The sequence below is a fragment of the Caenorhabditis briggsae genome, assembly GCF_000004555.2.
Source record: "Caenorhabditis briggsae complete genome, chrIV, whole genome shotgun sequence".
In the NCBI taxonomy this organism is placed as follows: Eukaryota; Metazoa; Nematoda; class Chromadorea; order Rhabditida; family Rhabditidae; genus Caenorhabditis; species Caenorhabditis briggsae.
In genome coordinates, this window is record NC_013487.2 from 9,664,288 (window position 1) to 9,685,439 (window position 21,152).

General features: G+C 38.3%; 4 protein-coding genes across 4 annotated transcripts; 1 reads left to right on the top strand and 3 right to left on the bottom strand.

Moving 5' to 3' along the window:
• Positions 1-3,959: 3,959 nt before the first annotated feature.
• Positions 3,960-14,048, top strand: CBG03399 (the record flags this gene model as incomplete). Its single annotated transcript, XM_045235736.1, is given in 15 exon segments — positions 3,960-4,093; positions 4,502-4,592; positions 5,298-5,445; positions 7,704-7,892; positions 9,895-10,022; positions 10,040-10,745; positions 10,793-10,973; positions 11,261-11,339; positions 11,384-11,513; positions 11,558-12,114; positions 12,459-12,922; positions 12,971-13,253; positions 13,302-13,761; positions 13,807-13,940; positions 13,989-14,048. 15 exon segments carry the CDS (start codon positions 3,960-3,962, stop codon positions 14,046-14,048), a joined length of 3,744 nt encoding a protein of 1,247 aa, XP_045092385.1.
• A 178-nt stretch (positions 14,049-14,226) lies between these two features.
• Cbr-gta-1 lies at positions 14,227-16,830 on the bottom strand (the record flags this gene model as incomplete). The annotated part of the gene is made up of 6 exons (XM_002633670.1): positions 14,227-14,358; positions 14,405-15,406; positions 15,453-15,550; positions 15,978-16,047; positions 16,328-16,437; positions 16,791-16,830. 6 exons carry the CDS (start codon positions 16,828-16,830, stop codon positions 14,227-14,229), a joined length of 1,452 nt encoding a protein of 483 aa, XP_002633716.1.
• A 719-nt stretch (positions 16,831-17,549) lies between these two features.
• On the bottom strand, positions 17,550-19,269 carry CBG03401 (the record flags this gene model as incomplete). The annotated part of the gene is made up of 5 exons (XM_002633671.1): positions 17,550-17,705; positions 17,762-18,203; positions 18,667-18,841; positions 18,893-19,013; positions 19,138-19,269. 5 exons carry the CDS (start codon positions 19,267-19,269, stop codon positions 17,550-17,552), a joined length of 1,026 nt encoding a protein of 341 aa, XP_002633717.1.
• A 148-nt stretch (positions 19,270-19,417) lies between these two features.
• Cbr-rack-1 lies at positions 19,418-20,552 on the bottom strand (the record flags this gene model as incomplete). Its single annotated transcript, XM_002633672.1, has 4 exons — positions 19,418-19,948; positions 19,995-20,142; positions 20,186-20,369; positions 20,438-20,552. The coding sequence occupies 4 exons, from the start codon at positions 20,550-20,552 to the stop codon at positions 19,418-19,420; spliced, it is 978 nt and encodes a 325-aa protein (XP_002633718.1).
• Between the last annotated feature and the right edge of the window lie 600 nt (positions 20,553-21,152).

Below are 21,152 nucleotides of genomic sequence, written 5' to 3' on the forward strand. Positions count from 1 at the left end.
CGACCGCTTTCCCCAGAAAATTTTCTCCCCGGAATTTGCGATGTCTCAAAAAAGGAGACCCCGCAAATTCCGGGAATAAAAATATTTTCTGGGAAAAGCGGGCGGAGTCAGGGAATACCAATAGCAATCCTGGCACGGTTTTGCCGCATGGTTTTTTTGCACATTTTAATACGGTCATGAGAAAAACCAGTTGAAATTTATGCTCCGCCCCTCTGACTCCACCCACTTCTCCAGGTCAAGAAAAAGGCAGCCATGTTAGGCGTTATGAATTACAACAAAGGATCCACAAAATTTGTGCAGAACCAAAAAAGTGAATATTCAAAAATCTGTTCTCTGAAACCCGGCCTTCAGGAAGAGTAAGCAATTGCTCAATTCTCCTGAACAAAAAGTGGTTTTACTACATATTGAAACATCCAAATATATGAAAAAATTGAAGAATAAATGATTTGGACACCCAGCAAAGAAAACCCGAGAAAAAACTCATTGGAAACAATAAAAAATGAAATCGTTAAATAACTCATCCTAAATATTATTCAGATACATAAAAGGGAGTGGAAGAGAAAACCCGGAGACCGTGGCCAAAGATCTCAAAATGACAAGGCAAATACTCATTAGCTTGATGATCTTTTGCTAAATGCTCACTTGCTAAATATGCGGAGTGGCTAAACTCGCTCATTTGCTAAAATAGTCTCACTTGCTAAATTTCATTTGCTAAATTTTGATCATTTGCTAAAAATGAAAAAGTGGAAATTTTGCTGTTATTTGCTAACTTCAGTACTTTTTGACTGATTTTTTTACAGAATATTCCTGTTTTTGCTTTAGATTTTAGGCTTAGGCTTAAACACCTGTTTTCCGGTAAGTAGTTTCAGCCTAAGCCTTCAATTTGAACAAATCCTCTATTTAGCAAATGATCAAAATTTAGTAAATGAAATTTAGCAAGTGAGACTATTTTAGTAAATGAGCATATTTAGCAAGTGAGCATTTAGCAAAAGATCATCAAGCTAATGAGTACAACCACCGTAAACAGAAAATATTGTAGGTTACGGTAGTTCTTGTTGTGGAATCTTCGGCCACGGCCACCGATGTTTTTTTCACAGATACTGTTTTAAAAAGTCATATTACCTTCCATCAAATTCTTGAAAGTCAGACAAAGAAGATAGAAAATTTTTGTACTACATTCTGCTTTAAAAGTGGTTGGTCGTTCGTGCTTGGAATTCAAATTTATTATAATCCTGCAAGTTTTTAGGCATGATGCTTCCATGAAACGGATACCCATTTCGAAAGTACTCGAGATTCCTCACTCTCCTCCACGCCCAACCTCAATTCCTAATAGTTTTTTCCCCGATGTTCGATAACAAATTTGTCTTTTCCTCATCCTTCTTCCACTTTGAATTCAAACAATTAGTCATCGACCATCTGCCTCCGGGATCACACGAAATCGAAACGACAAAATCATTCCAATTTTTCACACCGAATTAGCATTTCTTCGCAAAAGTAATACTTCTTTTCTTTGTATCAAGAATAACGATCGTCTCGGTTATCCAAACTTCTGCGAATTCGAGATTTCTATTTTTCTTCTTTTAACCGAAAACATCCTACTGTTTTCTATTGCTTTATAACTTTTATTAATATAAGCAACTACTACTATACTGGTACAAAAAGAAGGAGCAGTGGAAGAGAAACGTCAGTGGCGGTGGCTGAAGGTCCTACAACGACAAGTATAGTAACCTAAAAATATTTTCATTTTCAGGATTTATTTTCGTTCACAGCTCCGATTTTTGTATAAATTAATACAAATCAAATATTATACTGACATCGTAACGTCTCCAATAGAATCAGATGCTCTCCAATTCTGAAAGTCTCTAACATGAAGAACAAAATGAAATTCGTGTTCAAAAACGTTATTTTCATATACCGTAAATGCTGGAATATGTAGAAGTCCCTCCTATTCGTGCACGTTGAGCTCAATTATCAAGATTCCTATGAAAGATATCAAAAATCTGTCAACTGATAAAATATTGGTGATATTATGATAGATAATTTATTAGTCAAAAATTTATAAGTATCTTTCGGATGAACCAAGGAAATTGAGCTCAAAGTGTAGGTATAGGGTCTTATTAGAGCATTGAAGGTATTATTTTTCAATTATTTCAGCTGCTTTATGACATTTATCGTGCAAAAATATGATTTAAACGAAAAGGAATTCCTTGTAAATTCCGAAAACCTTCAATTGAGGAAATTTGACCCGATTCATCTCAGTTCATGTATGAGCTACCAAAAAGTGGTCTACAAAATTTTTTCAGCATTATGAAAACTTTTACTTTAGGTTAGTGAATTCCTGTTCGATACCTTAACGAGAAAGATTGCGTCGAATTGTGGGGCTTCTTCTTTAACAGGATTCACGGTAACCTTATCCGAAAATTTCCATAGATCTTAACTTTAATCTTACTCATGTCTGAACTTTTAGGAACAATGCGTTCATGGGGTCCTGAACAAAATAAACGTATTCATAGAAATTCTTTGATTGTCCCTCCCACCCAAAACAACGTCGCATAATAGTTAGTAAGTCATCAGTGGTCAACCGAAAATATTTCGTTTACGCTCCGCCGTATTCGCGTAATCGCGTAACGCATAAACCGCCCATCGCACATTAGCTCATGTGTCTCCACACATTCACTTTAGAGATCCATCTGTTCTTTTGCTCAGGAAACCACCTTGAATCAAAAATTTGTATTCCCGCCGCAGAATTTATATTTTGAGGTCTCGATGTCTATTTGTAGTTTTGCTTATTTATAAGAAGGGTCTTTGTGGGTTTTTGGTGCCGTAAGACCTGTAATAGACGGGGCCCTTAACTTCAAACTTTGAGCCAATTTATCTCGCTTCCTGTCAAAGATATGAAACATTTGTCGACTGATAAATTGCTTATCGAAAAATCAGAAGTATTTCGCCAGTTGGTACATTTTTGATATCTTGCATAAGTTCCGAGATAATAGAGCTCGAACTTTGGGGTATTGTGGTGAGATTGTAAACTCTCAATGGAATTTATTTTTTAACCAACTTTGTTGACTGCGTCTACGATAATGACTGATCGTATGCTGGAGCAGGTTCGATTTTACTGTTTTTCTTGTTTTTTTCTCTCACATGACTTATGATTGAAATGAAAGAATACGAATTCTGATTAACAAAATCACACAGCAATAAATGTATTGTATTCTGATTCACTTTTTTTCTTGCTCACCCTGATTACTTCTAAAATCTATTCAAAGAAACGAGGTTCCCTTTCCTTCTCTCCCCTCCTTTCATTCCCCGTCTTTTTGCTCCAGAACACAAGCTCCGCCCCCTTATTCTTTCTCACAAGTCCTTCTTCTCTCCACCCCTTTTCCCATTCTGTTTTCTTCTTCTATTTTTGCCCCGTTAACCAAACAAATGAATGGTGGTATATGTATCTGATTTCGTCTTCTTCTTGGTTTTTTTATTCCCAACACTCGTCTACATCAAAAATTCCATTAGCTCCTTTCCCCAACTTTCCCCGGTTTTCCAGCAACTAAGTTTCCAGATAAATTGAAAGTCGAAAAGCAAAAAATATTTACTGCGTTACGCGCATCTTCTTCTTCTCCTTCTTCTTCTTCTTCTTCTTTTCATTTTTTGAGTCGCCAGGCGCATCCGTTCCTCTCTCAACATATTACTAGAATATTCTATGAATAAGTGTGCTCTCTTTCCCCTTATTCACAACCATCTAACACCTTGATATTGAACCATTTTCTCATCGAGATACAACATCTCCTCTTCTCAATTCCTTCCTCTATTTTTATCTCATTTCATTTTTCATCGGGGACTTTTTTTTTGCTTCTCCGGGACTTGGCTCCGCCGTCATGTGCATCATCATCATCAACGTTTCTCTGTGTTTAAAAATGTAATAATTTGCAGATGATCCACGAGAAGCACATCTTCACATCATAATGCTTCGAAAACATTTCATCGTTTTCCCATTTCTTCTCTTTTGGAACCATCACTTGGTCGAGTCACTTTCAGTCACCTCTAAAAATGCAACCGAGGCGTTGTTACGATGTCCACCGGCTGAAAGTTTTATCAGGTATTAGGCTCCTCTCGAATTCTCCCATCTTCTATAGTTCAGAAGACGTCCATCCGTAGTATTCGTAATATTCCTAAACCATTCCCATTACCATGCATTTTAAGAAAGTAACTTTTTCTGCTGATGACCCATCTGCACTTTTATATGAAGGACACACAATATTTTCGGTTTGCGTGTCGAATGTAGATCTGACTTTTTAATTTCGATGGATGAAAACCCGAAAATAGTGTATGAGAAGAAGAGACGCAGGAAAACTGGTTTGAAGCTGTCAAGCGGAAAAACGTGTTCGAAGGAAGTTTTCTGAGAGTTTCAAACCTCTAAAAGGTTTTAAAAGTAGAAGTAAAGAGCAGGAAGTAAATGTTCTCCAGACTTTTTTAGTGTACTATGCCACTTTACTCCCAATTTCAGAACACATATGGCTCCGGATTTCGAAACTCCTCGATTAGTCCGTCGACTCGATTGGTTTCAAGATGACTCATTGGTAGCAAGTTATCAGCAGGTACAGCATTCTTTCGAATCCAACAAAATATCTAACTCCAAAAAGAACTAGAAAAAAAATAGAAAGAAGAAATTTGAAATTCGATTCTCACTACAAGATTTTCGTTTTTTTTTCATCTCCTGCCTTCTTCGTTTTTTTGTCGTCTCGTTGACAAAAAACGGACAAGTATATTATTTCGAACAAAAGAGAAAAAATGGAGAGGAGGAAGAAGATGAAGAAGGACGTCCTAATCTGAAAGGCCTTACAAACGCTCCTGCAGACAAAGGAGAAAGGAAAACGAACGAAAAAATAAAACGAATTTTGAAAAGGTGAAAAAGATACTTAATTTTTTGAGATTGTTTTTCTTTAATATTCTGAACGAGGAATTAGAAATAGCCAATAGAAACCAAACGTAGCAATTTCTCATATTTGACATGAAAAATGACAATAGACCGTCTGTTTTCTCGCTCTTTTCCTGTCATCATCAATCTCTGTGCATCCGTTGGGACACCTAATTGGCATAAGAAATGTCTCATTTGTAACATATGGCCAAGAAGGATATGCGCTAAATTGGAAATCAGAAAATTGCTGAGAAAAAAAAAAGAAAACGTTCTCCTGTGTGGTTTTCTCCTTTAAATCAATTTTCTGCGAATAGTTTCAAATTCTGTTCGCCTTTTTAGTACATTAGACGAAATCCTTCTTCTTATCCGGGGCGGTAGTCTTTAGGGACATGTAGAAGGTGTTGAAAAGGAGTTGGAGAAGAAGAAGATTGGATTAGACATGCCACACATTTCCGTTGATGGACACCAGAACTTCCATTCGTTTTTGAATTCTTGGGATAAGAAAAAGGAGAAGATGGTCTCGTTGAATATAGGTTTTCTATGTGATAATACACTGAACTAACGTATCGTAAAACCTGTAATAGACGGGCCTCCGCAACGTCATGTTTGAGCTCCATCTTCTCTATTTCTATGAAAGAACAAATGTGTCAGCTGATAAAGTGTTTTTGATATTGTGAAAAACATTTTATCAGTTGAAATCTTTCTTATATCTTAGAAGAGAACCGAGATAAATTGGTTGAAAGTTGAAAGTTATGGAGCCCTTCTGTTACGGACTTTACGGTAATTGTTCTAAGTTTTGCAGCAAATCCTTTTGAAGTTTGGTAACTAAACAAGATTATACAAATTTCCTGTTCCCGCCTATTCGACCAAGTATTATTACGCCAACTTAAAAACAAAATAACTTTGACAATGGAAACTGCTTTTTTCTTTCCCATGTTTTCTCTCCAAACAAAAAGTCGTTTGCTGAAACAATCCCGAAGAATTCCTTTTCGAAAATTTCCAAACCTCTTATGAAGTAGTTTCCACGTGTGTCCATTCATTATGTCAAGAGTATGTGCCTCTGTGTCTTTTTCGTTGCCTTTAAGTACCCTTATTCTGGTCCGAAAAGATCTCCCAGGATAACTTTGTGACACTTTTGGGTCCATTAAGGAGAGGGGTGTCCAATTGACCGGAAATGTATTTACACAACACTAAATTCCATTGTGGTATCGTCTTCCTGCATTACTCAATTGGCTCTCGTTAACTCTTTTGCGAACGTTTCAACTCTTCAAAGTTGTGTGGATAGAAAAAGAAAAAGTGTAGGATGATTGAGAAGAAATCAAAAGACATCAATCTGATTTCCTGTATCAGTTCTTTCGGCAAAAAAATGTACCCACACTTTTCCAATTCAATTTATCCCTCTTTTTCTACATCTAGATTCCTTCTCAAATTGTAGTTATTTCCCATTCAAAAATCGAATGGATGAAAAAAGAAGAAGAAGGCGAAAGAGAAAGAAAAAAGACCGGAACAATCTCATTTTGATTCGTCGATCCACTATAAAACCCTTCAAAAATAAATAATATCTAGACGAACAATTTCACCGGAAACATCATCAGATTTTCATGCGCTTTTTGAAGTAAATCCTTTTGAAGATGGAGAGAGAAAAGGGTAATTTTAGAGAGGGATTTTTAAATTTTTCTGAAGGAATTTTCACAAAAATACACTATTCTTTGGCCCAGGATCCAAGGGTACAGCAAAAATACATCGAGTTCTTAGGGTACATTGGTTCAGAAGGTCCATAGAATCTTGAGGTGTAAAGCGTTTTAGCCTATCAAGCCTATAATATTGAGAAAAATCGAAACAATGCAAAAAATATTTTGTTTTTTTTTCATCCTCCCACATGTACCACAAAATATCATTTACCCTTGGAACCAATGTACTCTTGGATACTGAGCCCTATTCGTTTTGTAGGTTAATCTGGCGAGGTCATATGGTATAGCTGTACAGCGGTTAAACATCTCATTGTGCAACTGTATAAATATGTGCAAACACCATACGACTATATCTCAGATTTTATTACGTAAAGACTTTGGGTAGAGTGTTCAAGATTCTCCTCTAAACACTAGAAAACATCTGAAAATCCACTCAGCTGATGCTCAAAAATCCTGAAAGTGAGCATGAAAAGTGCGTGGTTTTCTCCGATGAATAATTCACATTTGAGAACTCGAAAGTGTGGTACTTGAAAGTCTTGCGAATTTTGAGAGAATTCTCGCAAATTTTCAGACTTCGTAACTAGACAGATTCTGACAAGTTCGCTCTATCGAACTCCAGACAGACATCATCTACTCAATCTGTTCCAGTTCATAACTATTATATGTAGATGTTTATTCAAAAATCATGGTATAGACATAGTGGAATCAAACAAAAGATGACTAATTTGGTGCAAACTACCAAACTATCGACCATCTGCCCTTTCGATGAAATAGTTTGATCGATAGAGAGATGCAGAGAAACGACAGAAGATATGGGGACAGGAGGAGCGCGGTGTATCCCGGATGTTATTCCGGTATTTGAGCAAACATAGAAGGACCTTCCGGGCCGACAACCGGTCATTTGACACCAAAGGGAACAGAAAAGACAAGAAGAGATATCGGGAAGGGAAAGGCTGTCAGATGCACCTGAATTGATGAATTAGGATTAGGTCTAGGAATAACAGAGAAATATTTGAAATATCAAAATATACAGAGCTAAAGGTTCCAGAATGAAAACCACTTTGTGACGAAACATCTGAAAATAAATGAAAAATTTCCAGGACGTCTCGCCGATTCATCTCGCCAATGGTGGGTTGCAGACGGTCGTTATCAACTAATCCGTCCATTCTACACCCTTCGAGTCTCTCCTGTGACTCCCGAAGATTCTGGAACGTATCGATGTCGTCTGGAAACTGATCCATTATTTTCATCTCCACAGAGCACGGCTACACAAGAACTTGCAGTCATGGGTTCGTTTTTTACAAACAAAAAAAAACAGAAGGATTATTTGATGTCCTTCTCCGAGTCATGCTCCATAAATCAAACCACTTTGGCAAATGAGAACTTTCCTTCCCTTTTTTCTTTTTGGCCATAAGATCCAAAAAAGATTGGGAGTTAACTTTTCCTAGAGACGACCACCCCGTGTGGAGCACTTTTCATCAGATAATTCATCGGAATTCGGCGGTGTTCCCTGGGGTTCTTTATGAAAATAGTTCAAGAAAAGAATAGAGAATAGAGAAAGAACTCGTATAGATTGGTATCTTCACATTCTTCTTCTTTGCTCACTCACTTTTGTGCCAGAATGCGTTGGAAGGAGTGGGTAGTGGACGAAGAGAAGACCCGTCAATTTTATGAGGGGATTATGAAATCACAGCCACTCAGAATAACCAAAACCAATTGGTGAGAAGACAAAGGGAAGAACGTTTTTGAAATTATTTGTACTAGTTAGTACAAACTATTTCAGTAAGGAACCTGTGCAGCTGAAATTGTTGAATTTTCGAATTGGGACAATATTCCATACTACCGTAGTCAAAGTAAACGATCTAGGGATAACCAACATGAACGATTTATACCGTAAAACCTGTATTAGAAGGGCCCCTTTAATAGAAGGACTTCTTTATTAGAATGGCCCTCTCAGAGTGGTCTGGAAAAAATAGAAAGTCCCTCCTTCAAAATTTGTTGCTTAAGATTGACAATTTCCGTAAGTTTTCAATGAAAAATAGTTCTGAAATTCGACAATTTCACAGGAATTAGTTGAAACACTTTTTTTGTTCAAAAACTGGCTGAATTATGGTGAAATTGATAGTTTTTAATGAATTTCGCAAGAGAGTTTTTGGAAAAATCGGAGCTGTGGAAGAGGAACTCCGGTGGCCGTGGCGGGACGCCCCACAACGATGACTCCTAAAATATTTTACGGTAGTTGCCGATGTGGGAACTTCGGCCACAGCCACCTCCATTTCTCTTCCACAGCTCCGATTTATTTGTCCCACTGAATTTCTGAAATTTTCAAGATTTCATTTTCTTACTGTATCGAGATGCCCTGAATCGTAACACTAGTACCCAACAAGTCCCAAAATAAATGAACTTTCATGCCCTTTTGTAGTATTGAGTCAGCCACTGAAACACGCAAGAATTAAATTTTTCGTGTCGAGACCCAATTAATTGTTTTCCGTTTTCCTTTCACACCTAATTCAATATTCAACAAGAGGGCTCTTCTTGCGCCTCCCACACAACTTATCCTTCCTCTTCTTTTCCTAAATTACTGCTTTTTCTCAACTGTGACGCAATTATTGCATTTTCAATGAGCGGTTTGTATGTGTTACTGACAATGAGGGGTCAATACACATGAAAACCTAAAAAGGGGACCATAAAGATAACTTGGAATTAATTACAGTTTGATTTTCCTGATTAATTTGAATTCCATTTTGAATATTTTCCATGTGACTACTTTTAAAAGTACTCTTTGTGCTGATGACATTTTGAAGAAGGCACGAGCGGTTCCTCAATTGAATTTCAAGTGTTTTGAAAATTGCATCAATTTCTGTTCTTTTCCAAGCAAAAGCCAGGGTTTTGAATTTTTATTGTTCCTCAGGGTTTGCAAGGATTTTATAGGAATTTCTCAGAAAAACCGTATCCAATCAATCCTTCCCAAATGAAACCAACCGAATCGGGACCCTCTTAGAAATCAAAAGAGCCATAAATCCGTTCACCTTTTCTTCTCACATATATGTATAATAATAATGATAGGTGTGGTTATAGGCGTGCTGCTCTTGACCTTACAAGCCGTCTTGGAGGAATTAGTAATTGCCTGACGGCTGTATTAGGATTTATAGGGAAAATGGGACAGGTGAATTGAAAAGGAATGGACATGAGATTATCAGAGACGTTTGAAATTCAAAACTCGTACAGCATAAATACAAAGAATTTGAAATGGGAATAAAAAAAAGGGGTTTCGAGATTTCTATTTTGCAGTTCGACCAGTGGCGCCGTCTTCTCCGGAAATCAAATCTTTTACCAATCGTTCAATCACACTCGTCTGGACTCACAATGCTGCCAGAGCACATCGGCCCATTCTCCGATTTTCCGTATCGGTTAGAACGGTTTCAGATAACACTAGGTACCTTTTGCTTCATACTGTCCACCAAGCATTGTTAATTTCAGATTCGTAATGGCTGCCCCTTCCAACGCCACTACTGTAATTGTTGACAATTTATCTCCATATACACTTTATGCATTCTCGGTCCGCGCTGAAAATTCGGCTGGATCAAGTGATTTCGGACCAGAAACCACATTCCGAACACTAGGAGAACCTCCAAATAGAGCTCCTCAAATTCAGAAAATACGGAATGTGACATCAGAATGCGTTGAAGTCACTGTAACTCCTCCAGATGAAATGAACGGAGAATTGGAAAAATATTTGGTTTTGATTCAAGCTGTCAATGAGACAAATCCTAGAAAAATGACATTTGATAAACCAACATCAACTCCATTAACAATTTGTGCACTGACACCATCATCAGAATATGCTTTGGCAATAGAAGCAGATAATGGATTTGGAACAAGTCCTCAAGCAACATTGGTATTCCGTACAGAAGACTCAGTACCGAATTGGTCTCCGAGTACAATTAAAACAACGCCAGTAGTCGGGAAGCCTGAAATCATAGTACTCTGGCTAGCTCCACCGATGAATGCAACCGAGAAAGTGGTCAAATATCATTTGTATTATAAGGCAAATAATGAAGATCAATGGAAGATAGAGCATCTGAATGTGAATCCAAATGAAGTAAAATCGAAAATGTTCAAATATCGACTAGTGGATCTTAGTAAGTCCTTAGTTTATAAGACTTTAATATCCAACCTTACAATTTAGATCCAAACACTCTCTATCGTATTCGTGTATCTGCCTCAACATCAAAAGGAGAAGGAAGCCAAAGTGCAGATAGTCTCGCTCAAACAGATGTTGGAGAGCCTGGAACTGTCATTTTCAAGGATCTCAACTTTGATTGTAAAAATGGAGTAAAACTTAGTTGGAACTATGAACCAAGTGTCAAGTGAGTTTTTGGCCCAAAATAATTTTTATAGAGGGGGGAATAGGAGGTTTTTTGGTTTTATGCTAAAGATTGCTTTTCATACTTTTTGACACCGATTTTCCCCATTTGCTTGAATATACAAGTTATAGCCAAGTCATAGGTCTTCAGCCGCCGTTTTTATACTTTTCGGCAACCACGCTTTACCTGGGACCTCCAGCGTTAGGTACACAAGTTCAACTCCTCGATAAATGGAATTTTAAGACAGTTATTTTTTTCATGTCCTCCCACCTTTAACCAAAATTATTCAGCTCGAAAAAGTCGCCAACCTTCACTGTAAAAATAACAAATCAGACGACATCTCTCCAATTCAACACCACTCGCCAAACTGTAAGCTTTTTCTGATTATACTTTTCTAATATAAAGATTTCTAGCTGGATATAATTGATCTCTCCCTTTATGACGAGTATTCTCTGCGAATAATTGTTTTGGAAAGGAGCACAATCGACAATACCACAATTCTGATTGGAAAATACAGCGACAATCATAGATTCATATTGAAAGGTAGTCTTTTTCAAACTCTTTTATTTCAAAAATGAAATTTTCAGACAAATGTGCTTATCAAAGTTCATTCTGTTCTCCAGGAGAAAAATGTGCGAAATTGACATCATCTGCAGCGAATCCACAGTATATTTCGGTGCTGATTGTGATTTTTGCTATCATAATTTTTGCATTCATCTGTTTTATCATTGTTCATTTTGCACGTGGATCTATGAATTTCAAACATCTTCTGAAGAAAAAAGAGAAATGTGTATATTTGGAAGAGATCAGCCCTCTGGTATACGGTAGGCTTAACAGGTCGGACATGATTTCAATGAAATGTTATTGTTTAGATTCCGCTGGTCAAGAAGACATTCCAGTGGAGTTGTTCTATGGATATGTGGAAGATCTCAATCGAAACGATGCGTTGAAATTCAAAACACAGTTCCAAATATTGGAAACGCAGACATCGGGAATTGATCAGGCGGATTCTGGAGAATCGACGTCATCAGCAGATGAGAATTCACAAAAGAACAGATACAACAATATAGGAGCAATGGAAGCGACGAGAATTAGACTGAATTCACCAACAGGAAATGATTATATCAATGCAAACTATGTTGATGTGAGTTTTTACATTAAAAGGGATATTTCTGAATACCTTAAAATCCTGTATCAGAAGGGACGGCCCTTCTATTGGTGCATGGTACCTCTAACGGGCCCTTCTATTACAGGGGTTCTTCTATTTTTCCAGACATATTTCTGATAAAGTGTGAAACTTACGGAATATTTTTATTGAAGACATATGGGAAATATTATTTTCAAGCAACACAATTTTAAGGGGACCCTATACGTATTACGAGGGCGCTTTTTTTTTCCAGCTGTTCTTGGAGGGCCCTCCTATTAGATGAACCCTTCTATTAAAGGGCCTTTTCAGTACAAGAATATTTACGGTTTATTTATTTTCAGTCATGCAACGAACGCAACGCATACATTGCAACACAAGCACCCCTTCCATCTACTTTTTCGGATTTTTGGAGTATGATTTGGCAGGAAAGAAGTAATGTTATTGTCTGTATCACCAATATGGTTGAAGATGGAAAGGTAAAAAAAGGCATGTCTTATTTCCCAAATTCTATTTTCCGTTTTCAGAGAAAATGTGATCAGTACTGGCCATCAGTTCCAGACTCCCCACAGAACTTCGGAAACTATCAAGTGACGCTTATATCTGAATCCACTAACGCACACTTCTCCCATCGAGTACTCGATCTTAAAATAGCAAAATCAGTTCCTGCTGCGGAGAGAAAAATACATCAGTTACATTTTGTGGGATGGCCAGATCACGGAGTACCTTCTTCTGTATTTCCACTCTTGAATTTCATTCATTACGCATCTGACATACATTCTACTGGTCCAGTTGTTGTGCATTGCAGGTGATTGAACTTTATAAAGTCTGTATATTTAAATAGGAATGATTTCAGTGCTGGAGTTGGTCGTTCTGGTTCTTATATTCTTGTGGACAGCATGAGAAGACATTTGATCAGTTTTCGAAGGCTCAATGTACAAGGACATCTGACTCATATGAGAAGGCAGCGAGCGAAATTAGTTCAAACTCTGGAACAATACATATTCTGTCATGAAGCGATTCGACAACTGATTCGACATGGAATCACGCGGGTGCATTCGGATCTATTTATGAGATATTTGCATTATTTATCAGAAGAGAATCTGAACGGGAAGACAAGAATGCAGTTACAATATGAGGTGATACATTCAATTCTAATACATTAAATGCAAATTTTGTGTTTTCAGGATGTATGTGAATGCAAACATCAGCCTCGATGTCTCATAGACTCGGATGTTCTCACTCTTCCTGGATATCATCGATCTGATGAATTCATGGTGGGATCTTGGAGTCATGAATGTGAAGAACTATGGAAGTTGATTTGGAAACGAAAAGTCCAAACTATTGTTGTACTAAATCAACGGGATTCATTCTGGAGGAAACTTCATTTATGTGAAGATATTCAGTTACAACATGGCGACAATTTCGTTTTAATGCAAAGGGAAGATCAACAACTTTGTGTTCGAATTATGAATGTGGCAAGATCAGATCTAGATGCAGATTTTTGGAGGGAAATTGAGAATGTGCAGAAACAAAGAATCACTTATCATGATGCCCCATTACTCATCCTTGCTCAGAAATTCCCTCCAAACGCATCATCTCCAACGGATAGTACATCCACGCTATCCCTTTCAATGTTATTTAATGGTTAGAAAACTTTATCCGGAATTTTTGAAATCTGAAAATTTCCAGATGATTCATCTCTTGCATTCAGTATTTGTGCAGCAACAACATTAGCGTGCCAATTGGAAACTACGGGTTGTGTTGACGTGGTACAAGTTCTTTCATCTTATACTGAAATTCAATGTGGTATTTTCTCCTCAAAAGTAGGTCCAGAAAATTCAGAGAATCTCATTTGAAACCATTTTTTGCAGCAAGAAATCGAGATAATCTACGAAAAGATATCGCAGCTGGTCGAAGGAACTCGTGTCTGATGGACCAAGAAACTCCTCTTCAAAAAACTAAAGATTCCGTGCAAAACAAAGAATACAAATCAAATTTCCGGTGTATGAAAATAAATGTTTATTTAAATTATATAAAGGTTCTCAATTTTAAAATATCAACAAAATGCTAAATGTTCAAAGCAGAAATAATGAAAAAACAGGAAAGCGATTAAAGTTGTTTCAATGTCTTGTCGAGAAGGTCGAATGTCAGATCCAAGTGTTTTTTGGTGTAAACGAGAGATGGTCGGAAACGAAGAGAACGATCTCCGCATCCTCCGCAGTGAAGTCCGTTACTGATAGCCTGAAAGTTTTCAGATGAAATTAGTTCCCCTTTTTTCTTAACATACCAAGTCAACAAATTTGTCTCTGAGAGCTCCAGATGGGAAGTCAACAGCAGCAAATGTTCCTCTTCCTCTGGCTTGATCCAACTTTCCTCCAGATGATGCTTGAAGCTCTCCGAGTCTCTTCTGGAATTCAGCTCCAACTTGTCTGCTCTGATCAATCAGTCCATCTCTCTTAATCACTTCAACAGCCTTCTCCAACAGCAACAATTTGGTTGGGTCTCCCATCCAGGTGTTGTAGATACGGTAAGCCTCCTTTACTCTCAAATGCTCTCCATAGAAGTATCCTCCAGTCAATAACTTCTTTGAGAAGGTGACCATATCTGGTGGAGAGGACAAGTTCCAGTGATCATGAGCCCAGACGTCTCCAGTAGCTCCTCCTCCAGTTTGAACTTCATCAACAATGAAAACAACTCCGTTCTTGGCAGTAATATCGCGAAGTCCTTGGAAGAAAGCTGGACTACCGTAATGGTCTCCTCCTTCGGCTTGAATTGGCTCAACAATGATGGCTGCTACGTCATTATCACGACGCTTCCACTCAGCAATTTTAGCTTCAACGTCAGCAAGACATTCTTGATCTTGTTTCTTGTTATAAGCGGCGTTCTGATCGAGTGGATATTTGTATCGTGGGAATTTGGCAATTGGCCAATCAAATGCTGGGATATCGACTTTATGAATTGGCTTACTTCTGGTTACAGAAAGCATGCAGAGGGATCTTCCATGGAATGCTCCTTCGAATCCCATCACAGAAAGATTTGGAGTTCCTGGCTTTTGTTGAGTCATGCAGCTTTCCAAATGAAGAGCATCTGGTCCAAGACCACCTCTTCTTTGAGCTTGATACCAAATGAAAGCCGTCTTGATGGCGTTTTCATTGGCAGAAGTTCCACAGAGCATCGTTTGAACAGCTTTCAATCCTTTTGGAGCAATGGAAGTGAGAGCATGAGAGATGCCACCAGCGAAATCGGTACGTGGGAACGATCCCAAAGCTGGGCGAGACACAAGAGAAGTCTGAAAAATAATTGGGTCAGCTGGAAGCCAGTTAATGAAGACTAACGATCAAATGTGGTTGAGTGGCAACTTTGACCAAATCTGGATGGTTGTAACCAAGTGGAAGAGAAGAGATTTGAGTGTAGACATCAAGGAGAGTGTTTCCTGAAATACTTAATTATGAATCCATTTATTTGATTGGAATTTTGAATTTCTTCTAAACCAACGTTATGATTCTGGTATAAAAATCGGTGCTGTAGAAGAGAAACGCCGTTGGCCGTGGCCGAAAGTTCCAAAGCGATAACTACCGTAATCTAAAAATATTGTTATCTTCCGGCTTTTTTTGTTTACTGTTTTTGTTGGGTTTTCTGTTACTTGTCGAACAATTAAAGTTTTTGATAGTGAAAAAATTGACCGAGAACGCACAAAAATAAATAGTTTTAGGTTACGGTAAATGTTTTAGTTGGACCTACGGCCACGATCACATGAGTTTTTCTACCACAGCAGTTTTGCATACCAACATGATAGTTATTAGCTTTTTTTTGTAAATATTGAACGTTTGGAATGTTTAGAATTTTTGAACTTCACCCACCATCAGCATCCACCACATAGTTTCCGAACGACTTCTCATAGTCGACGTGGAAACGGACAGAAGTTGTTTGCTGAAAAAAATTGAAATCTTTGAAAAAAAAATGAAATTCGAATCAAAATCTAAAAAAATTCAATTCAGTTCAATTCATTATATCTCGTTTCGAGATCAAAGTATCAATTAGCTCGCATGTGTCAGATGGTCCTTCGCAGAGTGTAACATTTTCGAGCAGTTTCTCTGCAGAACGAAGTGCGTCTGACTACAGAATACACTTTTGAAATTGATTGCTCGTTTTGCCTATTTCTCTAGATCTACAGTACTACAGTGACTACTGTATACGCTTCATTGCTTACATGAACTATGTCCATTTCCTGTCTCAATTCCTTGGACCGTGGTCCTGGAATGCTCGTCTTGATACTCGGTCCAGATGGTTCAGCATTTGCAATTGCAGACACTCCTCGAACTGAAAACTATTTACTTCTTCAGGTTAAACTCTATTTTTTAGTTTTCTGATCTTTTTTCTTCGACGACAAGAGTCAATCAACGATTTTTTTACTGATACATGAGTGATAAGAAAAAAAGAAAATGATAATAAAATGTGTTGTTTGTTTCTGTTGACTGTAAATGTCGAAGTGAAAAAAACTAATTTAGATGGGCGACGAATTGGAATGAAAAAATGGAATGAGAGATTTTTGAAAATTTCTAAAAACCTGGACCTTAATAATGGAAAATTTATTTTGATTCCGCTTATGATAATATTTTTGTGTAAAACAAAAATTGTTTGAATAAGTTAGTTCACTGAATTGAAAAGATTACCCTGCTGAAGTACCGACGATTTGGCCAGTCTGGGAAGCATTGTCTTCCTGAAAAGGCTTAGTTATCTTCTGAAAAACCGAAAAAAGAAAGAAAAAGAGAAAACAAAGAAGAGTAAAATGTGAAGTGGCAGAAGAGAAAACCGAATATATTTCTTTCCCGTTTCCCCTTTTGGGGCGTTAAACGAGACGCAGACGGGAGGAAAGGGAGGAGTTTAGTTTTTTTGGCAGGAAAAGACGATGCTTCTTCTTTTCTGTGGAAAAAAATTTTTTTTGAAATAAATAAACTGGAAACGACGAAGGATGAAGACGTTTATATTGAACTGAATGCTGTAAACTTGCTCCACATTGTGCAAGGGAAAGGACTCGTTGAGCAAGAAGGGGAAGAAGAAGAAGGGAGATGAATGGGGGTGTAATCTGAAGGACAACTGACACGGAAAGATGGGGTCACGTGTTGGCCAATCGATTCATTGTTTCTTCAGATTCTGGAGATATCGAGAAATGAGAAGAAGAAGATAAAAAGAAGACTCACAATCTAACCGGGTATACGCATATTACTTCATACAGAAAAAACAAGACAAGAGAAAGATGGACAATGAATTGAAAAAGAACTCGACTGAATGTTAATCAGAACTAAGGTGTAAACTGGGTGGGTCATAAGAAAAAGAGAAAAGGAATGAGAAACAGTGGAACTGAGGGAAACTGGTGAAAAGCAAAAGAGATGTATATTCACAATAAATTAAGAAAAATAGATGAAGCAACTTTAATCCAGAGTCTCTTCGACCAGCAATTGTGCAGCTCTCATGTATTTCTGAACGGCAGATTCGAAATCCGATTGCTCAAGTGGCTCAAGTTGTGTCACAGAGCCACCAGAAGCTACTGTAGCCTTGGCACGGGCGAGTAAGGCGAGCCGGCAGACCTGAAATGGTTTATTTGAATTTTTCAAAACGAGATGCAGGATAGAAATGTACATACCTCTTTCAGATCACTGCCACTGAGCCCTTCTGCTTTCTGTGCAATTTTACCCAAATCAACTGAACTTTGGATAGTTTCATTTTTGAGAATGACATTTAGAATTTGACTTCTTTGCTTAGCAGTCGGCACTGGAACTTGAAAGCGAGCAGTCATTCTTCGAAGTATAGCAGCATCGACATCGCGTGGTCGATTCGTTGCTCCCATAACAATTATTTGGTCTCCTGAGCTGGCGAATCCGTCCCACAAAGTCATGAACTGTGCCTTCATCATTGCGGTCGATTCGTGATCGTGTGATTGTCTGTCACGAAGGAATGAGTCGATTTCGTCGATGAAAATGATTGTTGGCTGGAATTTCGCAGCAACTGAGAACACGGCGGCAGCAAGTTTTTGAGATTCGCCATACCACTTATCGGTGAGAATAGAAACTTGAAGGTTGATGAACCTGAAAACTTTGTTCTTTATAAATCAGCAATTCTGAATGGTATATCAAAAAGGAACTACAAATTTCTTCAAAATTTTTCAATGGAATTTTTGTTCGTAAATTCCGATCGGAACATTTCCGAATCAAATTCCGATTGGAATATTTAATTCTGAAACTTTTTAAGGGGTTTTCGGAGCTTTTTTTCGAAATTCGAGTTTTTGACTACGGTATGTCAAAGGCGCATACAAAAAAATTTCTTCCGGATTTTGAGCGGAATTGCTTTCTTTTTTTTCGTTTTCGAAACCCTTTTGTGAATTTTTAATGGAAGTTTTACTTTAGAATTTTAATTTTAAAAAATGCCGAAGGTTCCGGAACACTGAAGTTTTCAACATCGGAGCATTCCGAACTTTTGAAAATCGGAATTCCAGACATTCCGAAAAATTCTCAAAATGCCATTATCCCCTATGACCAACAATAATCTTACCTGCATCCAGCGGCTCTAGCAACAGCTTTGGCTAACAAAGTCTTTCCACATCCTGGTGGACCATAGAGAAGAATTCCTCGCGGGGGTGATAGTAAGTTGCTTCCACTTTGTGCAGCGAATCTCAAAGGCAGAATAATTCGATCTTTGAGTTCCGCAACAAGCTCTTCACACCCTCCTGAAAAACTATTTATATTTCAAAACTTAACTAATATCTTATCACTAATACCAATTTCATCCCAATCAGCTCCAACATCCTCTCCTCCAACGAACTGAGTGGCAATTCGAACTTCATGCTCCGAAAGTTCGATCTCACGATTTATTCCAAGCTCTTTGAAAAGTTTTGCAACCTAAAATACTTCAGTGTGCGATATTCTTGAAATTTTAGAACATCAGTTCACTGAACGAAGATTTCCTTTTAATATGATATTTATGTGGGACTTTTTGTATGTCATAATTCAGGATGTTCCGTACCTTCTTTTTGCAATCTTCGTTAACCCCATAATTCGGATCCAGGTATTTTGTCATATACCGTAATGAAAGGTAAGAAACAGCTGCTGCGGCTACAAGCCTGACGGCCACCCCAATAAGCTCATTTCTGTCCATCTCTGAAGCATTACTGTTCTTGCTAGCCAAATCAGAATTTTGAACTAGGTATCTATGCTTTATAAACTTGGAACATTTATCTGATATGGCTGAATACAGATTTATATCAACAATTTTATTGAAGGGTTTTGAATTAACAGGTAACAAATTAGTTGGATGCACGAATCGAAACCTGGTACACTCGGATGATGTTGTCGGTGTATCCGGCGAAGAGAGTCTGTCCATCCTGAGACCAGGCCAAAGAGATACACTGCGGGCTGGATCCTCTTCCGCTTCCGGAGCTGGCGATTTCTGGCTTGAGCTCTTCGATCTCCTTCTTGTCCTCGAGGTCCCAGATCTTGATGGAGGATCCGACAGCAGCGCAGAGCCAGTATCTGTTTGGAGAGAAGGACATAGCGTTGATGACATCGTTTCCGGAAAGGGTGTACAAGTGCTTGCCCTCGTTGAGGTCCCAAAGCATAGCTTGTCCGTCTTTTCCTCCGGAAGCGCAAAGGGAACCGTCTGGGGAAACGGTAACGGTGTTTACGTATCCGGTGTGACCGATGTGGTTGGTCTTCAGACGGCAGTTTCCGAGGTTCCAGACCTTGACCACCTTATCCCATCCAGCGGAGACAATCACTGGATCGCGGTTGGATGGCGAGAATCGGACAGTGGAAACCCAGTCAGTGTGGCAATCATCCTGAGAAATATTTTTATAAAAACTGTATGCGAAAATGAACACTCACGGTGATGGTGTATTTGCATTGAGCAAGGGTGTTCCACAGCTTGATGGACTTGTCGCGAGATCCAGAAACGATTTGTCTGTTGTCAGCAGAGAAGGCAACAGAAAGGACGTCCTTGGTGTGGGAGATAAATTGGCGGGTGCTCACTCCCCTGAAAAATACTTTGAGCAAGATTCTAAATACAAAATAATTACTGGTTGAGGTCCCAGAGGCGGAGAGTCTTGTCCCAGGATCCGGAGAGGGCGAACTGACCATCGGAAGAGATGACGACGTCGGAGACGAAGTGGTTGTGTCCGGTGAGGGAGCGGACTGGTCGTCCAATAGCTCCACCATCGATTGGGGCGACGCTGTCGACATCCCAGACGAGGATAGTCTTATCTGTAAATAATAATGGTTTTTTTGAATGCGGAGAAGGAATTATAGAAAATTTAAAAAAAATCACTTACCGCGGGATGAAGACAAGACAGTGGTCTTGTCGTTGCGGGTGTAGGTGGCGATTTGGGTAACCCATCCGGTGTGACCCTCAAGGGTTCCGGTAAGCTTCATTTGCTCTTGAACCATGTTGCTATCTGTGTAACCCCGTTCGATCTGCTGAAAATAAAATCGAAGATAGTTTTGACAAAATTTAAAAGAGTAAAAAATCAGCTAAAACACAGAAAACCACACTTTTGCAATTTAAATCCGACATTAATTACAATTTTCTAATTTTTTTAGTCGGAAATCACTACAAAAAGTCCATCCTTGACATAAAAACTTCAAAAAAAGAGAAAATTGTCCTAAAAATTCGCGTGAAACTATCCAGCCAGAGGCAACCCTTGAAGTCTTTTTCGCGGCGAGACCCGCCGGAGAAATTCTATGCGCCTTTAAACTGGCACTTGGCCAGCTGCACGATTTACGGGAAAAGCAACTTATTTTTTTTTGTTTTTCGGGAAATAAAAATGAAATTCTCTGTCATTTTTTGGTTTTTTTTCTAATTCAGTTTTCAACAAGTGTTTGAATTTTTCTGTGGCTTTCCTTGATGTTTCGATACAGAATCATGACTTCTTAGTTAATAGTTTTGTTATTAATGTTATATCTATGTGATAAATGGCAAAGTTGTTGTCTAATGGGATTATTCATGTAGCGAAACTCTGTATTGAAATGCATTTCGGCGCCCTCGAA